Source organism: Citrus clementina, unplaced genomic scaffold, assembly GCF_000493195.1.
Source record: "Citrus clementina cultivar Clemenules unplaced genomic scaffold, Citrus_clementina_v1.0 scaffold_7, whole genome shotgun sequence".
In the NCBI taxonomy this organism is placed as follows: Eukaryota; Viridiplantae; Streptophyta; class Magnoliopsida; order Sapindales; family Rutaceae; genus Citrus; species Citrus x clementina.
The window spans coordinates 7,420,772-7,435,791 of NW_006262075.1; the positions used below are offsets into that span (position 1 = coordinate 7,420,772).

At 34.0% G+C, this 15,020-nt stretch overlaps 1 protein-coding gene across 1 annotated transcript; it reads left to right on the forward strand.

Moving 5' to 3' along the window:
- The first annotated feature begins 3,096 nt into the window (after positions 1-3,096).
- LOC112096861 (putative disease resistance protein RGA3) lies at positions 3,097-15,020 on the forward strand. Its single transcript, XM_024181054.1, has 4 exons — positions 3,097-3,342; positions 6,061-8,649; positions 12,426-12,642; positions 14,668-15,020. Exons 1-4 carry the CDS (start codon positions 3,097-3,099, stop codon positions 15,018-15,020), a joined length of 3,405 nt encoding a protein of 1,134 aa, XP_024036822.1.

A 15,020-nucleotide genomic window follows, 5' to 3' on the forward strand; every position in this document is an offset into this window, starting at 1 on the left:
AGTGGGTTCCAAAATAAAATTTAATATTAAAAAATTGTGTTCAATTTTTTGTCAAATAGCAAAATGTTGAGATGGTAAGACTGACTTATACAAATATTTTTTCCATTTCCATGTATCTCAAGTCCATGCCAGAGCTAATAAACTGATTACCAAATACTTGTAAGATTATTAGTTCAACCACCATTTTAGTAAACTGGATTCAAGGTATAGCACTTGATGCATGTATATGCTCTCTAGTATACATAGAATTGTACTTGACCAGAATGTTTTACATGAATACACGATGAGATGGATTGTATTTCTCTTTGTTGAATTTCCCCAATTTATGAATAATATTGTAAGTGTGTTTGCTATTTGCACGAACTATTAAGTTCAGTCACTTAATGCTAATCATCAAGTACATATTGTATCCTAACACAAGCTCCTTCAAACGAAGAGAACCAAAATGCCTATTTTGTAGAGCCTCATCTATACTTTGAGTTATCTAATATATATGAGTTATATGCATACTAATTGATACTTTCCTCCTGTCTAATGTTATCTAAGTCCTATACTCTTAGAAATACATAGTTAATTAGGATAATTGATACTTTCCTGTCTAATGAACATTTCCTTTATCAATTCTGCCCTACTTATTGTGAAATTTATGCAATTAGTTGTGCAAAGGGATGCATTGTTTGACTTGAACAAGTCTAACTTAATGGTATCAGTAGGCTGAAGGGGTGGCTTTAGGTATAAGCAAACAAGACAATCGCCTAAGACCTCATATTTTAAGAAGGCCTCATTTTTTGAGTATTTCCTTAATAATTCTCTAATTAATAAAAAAAATTTAATACGTATTTTAAGAAATCAAAAAGTTTATTAGATATCCCTCTATTCTTAATTATCCTACAATTAAGAATTATTTTTTTAATAAAAAATCTATATTTGAGAACCTTAATTTTAAAGAAATATAATTAATAATATTCTTTAACCATTAGTTCATTCCTTTTCAATTATTCAATGTTAAAATCTTTGACTTTTAATATTTCTTTTAATTTCTATTAAAAACCTTATAATCTCAAGAATTAGTAAATGAAAAAAAATTCTTGTTCTCTTATCTACAAAGAAAATTATTATATTCATTGGTTCATTTAAAATAATTAGTTTCTTAAAATATAAAGTCCATTTTTATTTTTGAACATCAATTCATCATTTTAAAATTTTTATATTCTATCATTCTAAATATTTTATTTGAAAATAATATTGTTTTTATTTATTTGTTTGTTTGTTTTTTAACGGTTTTAATGGAATAAAAAAAAATCTATTTTCTTGACTATTTTTTAGGTTTTATTTTTAAAATTTTTCATTTTTTTACTATTATTGAAATTAAAGAATTAAAGATGGAATAATTTTTTATCCTTCTTATATGTCTTTGAGTATTAAAATTGTTAAATAAATAGAGGCCTCATAAAAAAAAAATTTTAGCCCTGGGGATGCTTTTTGCGTCATTTTAATGGAAAAGAGGGAAAATACCTCCAAGTCCCCCAATGTTTGCTTAATTTAATGTAGACGGAGACCTTTGAGTTTTAAAAATTGTTACACAAACTTTTTTTATAGATAAGTATACATACTTAGGATATAAATGAAGCTATTCAATAAGAAATATAAGTGGTGAATTGCGCATTGATAGAGAGTTCGATTTCTAAATGAAACGGATCTGTGCTAGGTCATGGTTGACTATGGTGACGAAATTGTATTATTAGGCAATATTTATCCAAATAGGGACCGTGTGAACCATTTCTGAAACCAATGAGTTTCTTAAGAGTGGCAGAAGTATTTTAACGATCATAAGTTTTGTTTGTAGACGTGAGCCAACTCCAAGTTTATTATTGTGCAAGATCGGATTCTTCTTTCCCATCTTCTATCAAAAGCTTTGATGCTATGATGACTATGCGTTTTAATTTACTGTATGCAACTACAGGTATAATCGTACTTGTCTTCGTGTATAATCGTAATCGTAAATTTCATGCGTTAATATTTTATTCATTTTGTAAAAAATTCTGGACTGACTATTTCGATGAAGTAGAGTGCGTGTTGAAGATTTGTTTATAAAATGAAAGGTGTCGGTTGAAAATATTTTTATAAGAAAAAAAAAAAAGAAAAAGTAAAAAGAAGAAAAGTACATATATGCCAATGAGTAACAAGGTGGCATGAAAAACTTTAGGAAGAAGAACAGACAAGCCAACAAACATTTTCCAATGAGCAAGATAAGAATCGTTTCTTCCATTCACGTGGAAAAAGCATGCAGTTTGGAAAGTATAAACATCAATATCTCTTCCTTTCTCCCTTTTTTTTTTTTTTTTTTTCATTTTTTCGCCCTTTTTGATATCTGAAGGGAATTTTTGATATCTACAATTTTTTCTTTTAAATTTAGCATTAAAATTTAATAAAATGAGAGGGAGCAAAACTATATTCCAAGGGCGAAAGTTTGCTGTGGTCTTGGAAGGTCTTCAATCCCAAATTAGAAATATTTTACAAGAAAATGAATTAAAATTTTACATTTTTTATTTCGCATTTTGTTCCCAATAGTATATAGACTTTTTCTAGTGAACTATAATTTGAGAGTGAACTATAATTAATTAAAATAATGTAATAAAACTTCAAATCTGCATCCTAAAAATTGAGGAGTCTGCAATTGAGAATGATTATATATATATCACTGGTATTGTTGATGAGATATATTTTTTCCCTTTTCTTTTTCATATATTTTCCAGCATCACTTGAAATTCACGACACCTTCACTTCACGAAGTACACGAGCAAAAGAATGTAATCAGGGAATTTGATGGCATCATAGAAAATTAGAGCTGTAAGGTAACCTAAGTATTGGAGAGAGAGGAGAAATTTTACCGGGGGCGAGAATAAAGAATTGGTTGTCACAGTAAGGGCATTTTTGGCAATTCATTTTTTAAAATCTAATGTTTGTTGTAATTAAATTCAAGGACATTAGATAGACTGGGACGTCAACCTAAATTCATTCTTAGTCAAGAAAAGAAACAAAGAAGATTAAAGCTCCTCATTTGTTTTGTGAGTTGTCACTGTAACAAAGTATAAGATGGCGGAACATGCAATGGTTTCCGTTGTGGTGGAAAAAGTGATAGAAATGTTGGAGCTACTGGTTTGTTATAGTCCTCCATACAGACAATTTTACACTAGGAAAGGACTTCTGAGGACATATTCGCCGGTGAGAATTTTGTTCGATAAAGGGAAAAATAAAGTGGCGGACGGCACGGCCAACGACACGGAGGATTGGCTGCCTGAGGGCGACGTAGACTTCAGACTGACGCCGGAATGTGTTGGGGTAAGTTGCTCATCATCTCAATTCCGTTAGCAAAATGTGTTGATATGATATGAAAATAAGCTGGTATATTTCAAATTAAATATCCACATTACCTTGTAAAATGGACTCCGGAATTGGGCATGTAGATAATTACTTAATAATTAACAGTAATATTCAAGTTGCTGACAATATGTGATATAGGTTCATGGATATGTATATGTTTGTGTATGTGAGTGTGTATTCTTTTTAATTAATTGATAAATAATAAAACTAAAAATTCAAAATTATATTGTTCCAATTATAATGACAAAAAGGACCTCTATTAACATGTGTTGTTGAAGATTGAATAATTTATATTTATTATGTACATATCTAAATTAATATGTACATTTGCATGTTTAGTTTTATATTTTTTTGGGGTGATTTAGATTATATTTATTAGGAGTGGGCACGTGTCAGATTGGTATGTAATCCACCCCAACCCGCATATAGTGCAGCTTGAAAAAATTTAACCCAACCCAACCCCTTATATATCTCAACCTAACCCGCAAAACTACAGGTTAGGATAGGTTGGGTTGGACTTTTGAGAACAGCTCATTTTGATCGTCCAATTAAATACTGTATAAAAATTAAAAAATACAAAATTAAATTAATTAATTGAAAAACTAAAAAGCACAAATATTAAAATCCTTACAACAAATTCAACATTTCAAAGTCTAACAATCAAATTATTTGTTCATAGTTAATGAACAAAAAACAAATCTAGAAATTCAAAGTCTATTTAAAACAAAACACTAAAATCTAAACAACAACATCCAGCAGGAGTATGATTAATTGGGAGGGTTTTCTACTTATATTTTTTTATAAAATATAAAAATTTATGTTATAATAATAATTTATATATAAACATACATATATATTTTATATATATTAATATATAAGGGTTGCGAGTTTAACAACTCAACCCAACTTGTATATTTTGCCAATCAAAGCAAACCGCAAAAAAATCATGTTGGTTGGGTTGGTTTCATGGATTTGGTGGGTTGGTGCACAGCCCTCGTTTTATTCATTAAAAAAAAAGAAAAAAGACACCTACACCTTCAAGGTTTAGATAAATAGTCACGTAAACGCCCAAGTTTTCATTTAGGAATACCGAGACCCTTTTTGTCTATAATACTCTTTGGATTTATTAACTCATACAAATTGACTCTAATGTCTTATAATAAATATAAATATAATATTAAAATAAATTTAACAATATATACATTGTAAAATAAGTTCAATATTTAAAAATATTTTAATACTTTACAAACTTATATTATATTAAACTAAATTTTATGATAAATAGAAATACATTATTAACATAAATTAAATAAAATTTTAATTTTTTTCACTATTATATAAAATAATTTTAGTATTATTAATACGTGAGATATATTTTATTAATTGTAAAATCTATTTAATCTAAAGATTTATCTAAAATTTTTATAATAAACATAAATATATTATCAAAATAAATATAACAATTTACACTTAAAAAATTACTAGACAAATTAAACTATTAAAAAAATTTTGAAGTCAAATAATTTAATTATTATCTACGGAAAATATTATAGTCAAAAGGGAGTTTTGGTCTCTTATTGAAACTTTGGCGATCTCTATGATTATTTCCCCAAACCTTAGGGTTGAAGATGTCTTTGTCCTTTTAAAAAATATAGAATTTTACATGATTATTTTTATCATTTAATCTAAAAAAAATGTTTAAACTTTAAATAATTGAAACCAAAATGTTATATCTTAACTAGCTCCTAACTTTTATGAAGGTCGGTGCTATTTGCCCTCTAAATATTACTTTAAACACTCTATTACTCTACACATTCATACACTAATTATAAAAAAATAAGTTTTACTTTTTACACTCTTTAAAATTCTTAAAATATTCTTACTAAACTATTTAAGTTACTTTATTTATTTAAAACACTAATAAAACTATTTACCACACAAATTTTAAAAGATTAATTTAACATATACTTCCAACAATATAATTAATTAAAATTGTAAACAAATTATTTAACATAACCTTGGTTATTAATTTTTGTTTATTTATGTTCAATATTAAATTTTGAACATAAAACTCTTACAATGAGAACATAGTAATAAAAAGTCTTCCTTAAGTACTTAAAAAAAAAGGGGAAACAAGAAAAAGAAGGAGACCAAGAGATGAACAGGATGAAGAAGAAGGGCCAAAGAAAAAAAAATTCTTTTATATTATTTTTGTTTCATTTTATGTTTTTAATCACACATACATTATTGTCAAATTTTTTTCTCAATATTGATTTCCTCTTTATTTATCTAAATATTAATTAAGACGTTGAAAATAAAAGTTTTAAGGTTTAATAAATGAGAATTATAAATTGAAAATTGAGTGTATTATAGGGTATTTAAAGTAATTACATATGTAATATTGATTTATAATAAATTATCCTTAATAATAATTCACAAGATGAGAATTATTGTGATACATATTTTTATTAAAATTAGAGCGAATAGAGTAATTTTTATGGTGCAAATAACTCCACCCTTTTGTATATTTGTTTTTATTATAGTATCATAGAGTAACTCTGTAAATAGATAAGGATATATCATATATGTAGATGGACGTGAACATATGCCATTTATGAAAATGATATGCAACTGATTGATGAAATTATTATTATTATTATTTTGGCGCAATTTCAGTGCATTCCACCAGAATTGATCCGTTCAGTGCAAGTTTTTTTGCTGAGACTTGGAATCATTGAAGAAATGGTTGAAGATGGAGAGGAAAGTCGATTGAACAAAACAGATTCACGTACGGTAATTAGAGGTGTGATGACTAGTGTGAAAGACTGGTTAGATTTGGTGAAAGTCGTGGCCACCAAGTCGGAAGATTTGGTGGATGAATTGAGCACTGAATTCCTCAGATGGAAGCAGCATCCCGATCAATCAGATGAACCCCCTTGGCCAGATTTTACTAACAAGATACAAGACTTAAATGATGTTTTACGTCCAATTCTCAGATTGCCCAAACAATGGTTTCAATTAGATCGTCGGAGTCAGGACGATTTCCAAAACCGATATGAAGGGGGTCCTAGTGGTTTTGTCTCCACCAGCTTTCTGCAAACCTGTTCTAGATCTGAGACTTGCGGTGTAGATGAAGAGAAGGAAGATTTAGTAAGCAAGTTGTTGTCGTCGTCGACGGAGATTCCCATCATCTCTATTCTAGGGACCGAAGGAACGGGGAAAACAACACTTGCTACATTGGCCTACAATAGTTATAAGGTGATGAGGTATTTTGACATCAGAATTTGGGTCGGTGCATCTGCCGACTCTGATGTGTTGAGCGTTGCCAGCTCCATTGCTGAAGCTCTAGGTGCTTCGGCTTCAGCCTTTTCTTCTCAGGGACAGGAATTAGAGCCTTATTTGAGATACATTAGAAAATCTATTGCGAGAAATAGATTTATTCTTGTGATAGATGATGTGTGGATAGAAGACAACAGTACATGGGAATCATTGCTTCAGACTCTACAAGAGGGTCGCCCTGGAAGTAAAATTTTGGTTACCACAGATGATCAGTCAATTGCTGACAAGATTGGATCTACGGAGAATATTAGGCGAGCGTCCGATGAGGCATCTTGGTCGTTGTTTGAGTCCGCTGCATTTTTTAATAGATCCCAGGAGGTGCGTGAACATTTAGAACATATTGGGAGGAAGATTGTACAACAGTGCCATGACTTGCCTCTTCTTATAAAGATTGTCGGACGTACTTTGCACTTTAAAACTGAAAAAGAGTGGCAAAGCATATTAGACAGCAAAATGTGGCAAGTACAATATATTGAGAGGCATCATTTTGTCCCTCTGTGGCTGAGTTTTACCGACATGCCATTTGCGGTAAGAATGTGCTTTTTGTATTGCGCCATCTTTCCAAAAGACTATCTAATTAATAAAGATGAACTAATTAGATCATGGATGGCTCAAGGTTATGTCCACAAGGAGGCAGTTGGTCAAATGTGTTTTGACCAAATGGTAGCACGTTCTTGGTTCCAGAAGTTTGAGTTTGAAGAGGATGACGATGATGGTCGTATTTTAAGATGTAAGATGCCTGTTCAAGTGCATAAGTTTGTCCGATTTCTTGCACAGAATTATTGTGCTTCAATTGAGGTTGATGGTAATTTTGAAAAACCAAGGCGAGTTAAGCTTAGCCACTTGTTCTTGAGGGTCAGTGAAGGGATTTCATTTCCTGTCTCCGTCAGTGAAGTGCAAAACTTAAGAAGCCTCCGGATTCAATATGGGTCTAAAACTTGTTCGCTAATTAGTGAGGTACTACCGAAATTATTGGATCAATCAAGGACGACTTTAAGGGCATTAGATCTGAGTGGACAATCATGGTATGAAAATATGACTATAAAGATTCCAGCGGAGATAGGAAACTTGGAATTTTTGAGATACCTTAATTTGTCATTACTGAAGATAGCTGAATTGCCAGAAGAACTGTGTGGGTTATGGAATTTACAAACTTTAGAGCTCAACTGGTGTACCAATCTCGAAACGTTACCTCAAGGGATGGGAAAGTTAATCAACCTGGAGCATTTGTTAAATGTTGGGACTTCACTTGCTTCCATGCCGAAAGAAATTGAAAGATTGACTCGTCTTTGTACATTAAGTGAATTCATTGTGAGCAGTGATGGTGGCACCCTTGAATATTTGAAAAGCTTGGACGAACTTCGGGGGTCTCTTCATATAAGAAACCTGGGAAATGTGACAGATGCGAGTAAGGTTGCAGAAGCGAAACTAAAGAACAAGGTAAATCTCCGCGGATTGTGTCTAAATTTTGAAAATCATGCGGAAGGGGAGAGGATAAAGGAAGATGAAAAAGTTCTTGATGCCGCGCAGCCGCCCGAATATTTAATGAGGTTAGAGATCAGAGACTACAGAGGCAGCACTTTCCCGAGTTGGATCGATTTGTTAAGTAGGCTGACAATTTTAAGTCTCAAAGATTGGACTAACTGCGAGCAACTTCCTCCTCTCGGAAACCTGCCATCTCTTGAGTCACTTTCTTTATTTAGTATGGGAAGCGTGAGAAAAGTGGGTAATGAATTTTTGGGAATAAAAAGTGGCATCGCATCATCTGTTACTTACTTCCCAAGATTGAAATCTCTCAAGTTTGTCAACATGGAAGAATGGGGAGATTGGGAATGTGAGATGGCTAATGTCATGCCATGTCTTTGTTCCTTGTCATTTGTGTACTGCCCCGAATTAAAGGCCCTGCCAGGCATCTTTCTTTCTCAGGTAATTAAACCGGTTAAAGATCTTTTCTTGATCTGAGTTCTCATGAGTTTTTAAAGATCTCGTGTCATGTGTGATTAAGTAATAGTATATGGATAAGATTTAACTTCTTTATTTTCTTTATTTATTAACTACCAATCACCCACATATATTTTTACTCAGGAGGAAAATAGATTAGAAAAGAATCCTAATCTAATTACACCAAAGGAATTAAAGATCAATTGGTGTCCGCTTCTAAAGGAGCGTTACGATAAGAGGTCAGGAGGTAAGGAGTGGGGGAAAATCTCGAGAATCCCCAGCATCATGATTAATTTTACATACCTGCAACTTGATCCAGAATTGTTGAATTACCAGACAGGTAATCTCTTCTCATTTTCAATTAGTTGGTATCTGCAATTTCTAGCCAAGTGGTACCTACTATTAATCACTAAACTAATTTTGTCGGACTATTATTGCAGTGTAAGCCAAATTTTACCAAGTCTGGTCTTGAGAACCTAGCTAGAAAGAGGCTTTAATTTGTTCACTACATAATATATCATGCCATTATTTGATCTTTAGTGTAATTCCTGTTCTTCTGATGTTTATGTGGGGAACATAAACTACAGAAGGCATTGGTCACAGGCCTCTTAATTAATTGTATAATCTTCTGTACGTCATTTCACGATGTTTATTAATTATGTTGCAGGAATGGATATTTGATTTCATGGTGCAGTGAAAGCGAGAAGACAAAGGCCAGCTAATATCAGAAGAGGTGATTTATGGTTTGGGTTTCTTTCTTCAAGAGAATATAGCATATATAATATACCACTAGATGATTATATATGCTCTCCAGTATTGTAATTGATCAAACAAAGGTTAATGTATTAACCTATATGAGTGCGTTTGCTATTAATTTGTATGAACTAATAAATTCAGTCACATAATGCTAATAAATGAAGTCTAAATTCAGACCAAGGCGAATATATTAATGTGTATGTCTGGATAATCTATTTTATAAAAATTAAGACCCAAAATCCTAAGTTTAATCTTGATGCTTGGATCAGATTGTTATAGGTTAAGAATATATCTCGCTCTGATCAGCTAATGCCGTCGGAAAGAGCGACCTTTCTTTTGAATTTGGATCAGCGCTGAATTTATCAAAATTGCGAGCAGCAGTGTTGAATTACAGTTTGGTGTACTTGAATGTTAAGGTTTGGTGAAAATCATCAGCTCAATTTCTTTTCTTTCTTTATTTCTTTTTTCAATTTTACAAGCAATAATTGCAATTATGGACATAATTGTAATTGTCTTGGTTATTTGAACTTAGTTTATTTTTCTGAACACCTATTTACAAAATATATTAATTATTAAAATTAAAAAACTCAAAATTGCCGTTCACTCATTTCTCTCAACTACAAGATTTGTATTTTCTTTCTCTACTGTATAACCTAAAATCTTAGTTTTATTCTTTTACCCATGATTATTTTCTTTTCTTAGTAAATTAAATTCATTTTCTTTCTTCCTATTACCATTTACCTTTTATTAATCTTAAATTTATTGTTTCAAGAATTATTAAACCCAAAGAAGCTTTTATAATTTTTATAGTTAGTAAAAGTTGATTCAGATTCATTTTTTAATGTGGGATTTGTTTCTTGGAGCCCCCTAACTTACATTCAATTGTAACCTACGCCACACATAGAAACAGTAACACGATGGTAGAGCGTGTGTGATTTGTGTGTGTGACTTAAGTTAAGCTGAAAGTAACTTAACATTTGCCTTGTTTCTTTCAATTTGTGATAGTTCTGCCAATAAACAGACGATTAGAGCTTAGAAGGCTAATGGCAACTCACTCGTGGGGCATGATATCCCAAAATTGCTGAAGTACTTGCTGCGCTTTTTGGGAAAGAAAAGGTCTTGGTATTAGATCCGCTATTCTCTCTTTTAGGAGTTAATATATTATTTTTGTTATTAATATCCAAAAAAATTAATAATTTAATTTTTTTATAATATTAAATTTTTTAAAGCATGCGTGAGCTTCTACAAAAAAACTATATATATATATATAATATTATAAAGCCAAACTAAAACGGAGTAGTTAAATAAAATGGATAGTTTCAGATATTTTTAAAAAATATAAAGACTGAACATGCATTAATCTAAAGACTAAATAAACTATTACCCATGTCTAATAATACAACAAAAGACAATACAATTCTAACAACAAAACACAAACGAACAAAAAATTAAAATCACAAAACTCACAGAAAAGCCACCTGTGATTCACCTAATAGCTTCTGGATGAGCCCTAGCCCCAAGAATCAGAACCTCGATATACGAACAATTGGAGTCAACCAACGACGTTAATGCAGACATACTCTTCCAATCTGGACATTAAAGCAAAATCTATGGCTAGCAGAACAACCTCCAGGAGGAACAGGCCAAACAAAAATTTTCAGCTCCTCTTATACCTAGATTTTTACCACTTTAATGCTTAATAATGGATTTTTACACCTCATACATTAAAAGAAGAAAAATAAACTATTGAAGAATAAATCTCACATGTCTACGGGCAAATGTAATTGACGGGACCTCTACCAATTAATAACTGGTTATTTTATCAATTAAAAGGTAACTTTTCTCCTTAATTTTAATTAACATGCACCCTGGAGTACCAACATATGTTTAAATTAATTCTAATCGAAAATTATGTAGGAGGACATTACTTTTCTCAATTTTTAGAAGATACTACTTGCATAGTGGGAAACTGTATGACGGGTGCTTTTGAGATTTGTCAAAATATATATCTTACACAATGCTTTTAATAAAAAGGAAAAAAAAATAAGCGAGATCTCTTAGTGTACTTGGTTAAAACTAATGGTAATGGATGGGTTCTTGCGTAATTAAATTTAAAATCAATGGATGGGTACCAATACCATCGTGATGTTGTATATCACCACATCTCTAACTTTGTTCTTATCAATTATTTAGAAAGCATTGTTTAGGGAATGAAATAGGGTGACCGAGATAAAGGTGTTTGCTCATACATTATCGTACTCTCCTCAAAGTAAAAGTGAGCAAATGGTTGAGTAGATCATCTCGACCAGGATGTTGTGTGGTGACCTCGAGCACATCACCTCGACCAGGATGCTATTGGTCACCTCGACCAGAATAATATGTAGTCACCTCGAGCAGATCATCTCGACCAGGATATTATTGGTTACCTCGACCAGAATAATATGTGGTGACATCGAGCACATCACCTCGACTAGGATATTATTGGTCACCTCGACCAGAATAATATGTGGTGACGTCGAGCACATCACCTCGACCAGCATGTTATTGGTCACCTCGACCAGGAAGTTACCAGAAAGCACGATTCAGTCAAAATATTTTCTCCGAAATATTAGGGACCATATTCTTAGTGGGCTGAAAATTAGTTGTTTTCTTGAGAATCCTAGAGGAGAGGATAAAAACCGCTATAGTTTCCTATAAAAAGGCGAAGGGGGGATTGGGCTAGCTCTCTTTTTCTCTCTCTCTCTAAGGAACTGGACCCATGAGACCTTTTTCTCTCTCTACCACAGAGAAATTTCTCTTTCGCCTGTGATTTCTTTAAGATTGATTATTTTAAATTCTTTTCTTTTAAATTTACTTAAAAGCTTTTTGTTTAAAGCAATCATAATTAAGCCACATGAATTGTGGTATGAGTTTTTCTAAGTAAGACCCGAATCGCTGACTTGAGCGTCGGAGGGTTCTCGCCGGAAAAACTTCCGGCGCCTCCTGACCGTTGGTTGTGTTCACAGGCTCGCAGGTTATCTGCTCATGGATTGTCTGCTCATGGGTTATCTGTTTATGAATCGTCTGCTCACGGGTTATCTGCTTATGAATCGTCTGCTCACGGGTTATCTGCTCATGGATTGCCTGCTCATGAGTTCTCTGCTCATGGATCGTCTGCTCATGGATTGTCTGCTCATGGGTTATCTGTTCATAGAACATCTGCTCATAGAAAATCTGCTCATGGTGCTAATTAATCATCAGTTTCCTACCAAACAAATTTAATGATGATGCAGGGATCTGAGATCTGGCCAACTTATCCGGATTTTGGCATCAACATTTGGCGCCGTTTGTGGGGACCGGTACGAGAAGCCAATTTTTTGTCTCTATCAATTTTCATCTACTCGAAGCAAATCAGAATGTTACAGTGCATAAATGGATGAGCTTGCTTAAATAAGGAAGCAAAAACCTTAAATGAGAGCACATTGAAGGCACACGTTTGTAGAAATCAGAACAGGTCAGAAGTCAAATTTTTATTTACAAGCAATTTTTTCATGAAAATTTAATTATTTCTCTAAATCCTGCTATGTGAGATGAAGATACCTTATATTCATTAAATTGATTGTGCTCATATTAGGGCTGACGGTATAGCTTAGTTAACTTGATTTCTTAAAAGTTACTCAATATGAGAATTATTTAAGAAATGAGAGCTAGGCTAGCGTTGAAAAGCCAATCAAAGTTTACTACTAAGGCGTGCAAAGGCTCCAAAGTCTCAAAGCCTGTTTTATGGCAAGATAGGAAGCCAAGCATGCCAGGATCTGCTCAACCAAGCGAAGGCGAGCAGACCACCAAAGCTCCAAAAAGTTTCTAATGCGTGCAAAGGCTCAAAAGTCTCAAAGCCTGTTTTATGGCGAGACAGGAAGCCAATCATGCCAGGATCTGCTCGGCCAAGCGAAGGTGAGTAGACCACCAAAATTCCAAAAATTTCCTAAAGCGTGCAAAGGCTCCAAAGTCTCAAAGCCTGTTTTATGGCGAGACAGGAAGCCAAGCATGCCAGGATCTGCTCGACCAAGCGAAGGTGAGTAGACCACCAAAGCTCCAAAAAGTTCCTAGCGCACGCAAAGGCTCACCAAGTCTCAAAGCCTGTTTTATGGCGAGACCAGAAGCCAAGCGTGCCAGGATCTGCTCGACCAAGCGAAGGCGAGCAGACTCCCAAGTATCAAAGAACTTCTAAGGCATGCAAAGGCTCACCAAGTCTCAAAGCCTGTTTATGGCGAGACCAGAAGCCAAGCATGCCAGGATCTGCTCGACCAAGCGAAGGCAAGCAGACTCCCAAGCATCGAAGAACTTCTAAGGCATGCAAAGGCTTACCAAGTCTCAAAGCCTGTTTTATGGCGAGACCAGAAGCCAAGCGTGTCAGGATCTACTCGACCAAGCGAAGGCGAGCAGACTCCCAAGCATTGAAAAGTTTCTAGTACGTGCAAAGGCTCCAAAGTTTCAAAGCCTGTTTTATGGCGAGACAGGAAGCCAAGCATGCCAGGATCTGCTCGGCCAAGCGAAGGTGAGTAGACCACCAAAATTCCAAAAATTTCCTAAAGCGTGCAAAGGCTCCAAAGTCTCAAAGCCTGTTTTATGGCGAGACATGAAGCCAAGCATGTCAGGGTCTGCTCAACCAAGCGAAGGCGAGCAAACCACCAAAGTTTCCAGTCTTGATTCGTTTCACTCTCAACACTAGAAACTGGGGGACTGGTGTTTAAGGAATGAAATAGGGTGACCAAGATAAAGGTGTTTGCTCATACATTATCGTGCTCTCCTCAAAGTAAAAGTGAGCAAATTGTTGAGCAGATCATCTCGACCAGGATATTGTGTGGTGACCTCGAGCACATCACCTCGACCAGCATGTTATTGGTCACCTCGACCAGGAAGTTACCAGAAAGCACGATTCAGTCAAAACATTTTCTCCGAAATATTAGGGACCATATTCTTAGTGGGCTGAAAATTAGTTGTTTTCTTGAGAATCCTAGGGGAGAGGATAAAAACCGCTATAGTTTCCTATAAAAAGGCGAAGGGGGGATTGGGCTAGCTCTCTTTTTCTCTCTCTCTCTAAGGAACTGGACCCATGAGACCTTTTTCTCTCTCTACCACAGAGAAATTTCTCTTTCGCCTGTGATTTCTTTAAGATTGATTATTTTGAATTCTTTTCCTTTAAATTTACTTAAAAGCTTTTTGTTTAAAGCAATCATAATTAAGCCACATGAATTGTGGTGTGAGTTTTTCCAAGTAAGACCCGAATCGCTGACTTGAGCGTTGGAGGGTTCTCGCCGGAAAAACTTCCGGCGCCTCCTGACCGTTGGTTGTGTTCACAGGCTCGCAGGTTATCTGCTCATGGATTGTCTGCTCACGGGTTATCTGCTTATGGATCGTCTGCTCACGGGTTATCTGCTCATGGATCGCTTGCTCATGAGTTCTCAGCTTATGGATCGTCTGCTCACGGGTTATCTGCTCATGGATTGCCTACTCATGAGTTCTCTGCTCATGGATCGTCTGCTCATGGATTGTCTGCTCATGGGTTGTCTGTTCACAGAACATCTGCCCATAGAAAATCTGCTCATGGTGCTAATTAA

Coding starts and splice junctions, on each gene's coding strand:
- LOC112096861 (XM_024181054.1), top strand. CDS start 3,097: ATGGCGGAACATGCAATGGTTTCCGTTGTGGTGGAAAAAGTGATAGAA. Junction 3,343..6,060: donor TGACGCCGGAATGTGTTGGG/GTAAGTTGCTCA, acceptor GCGCAATTTCAG/TGCATTCCACCAGAATTGAT. Junction 12,643..14,667: donor TCATAGAAAATCTGCTCATG/GTGCTAATTAAT, acceptor TTGTGGTGTGAG/TTTTTCCAAGTAAGACCCGA.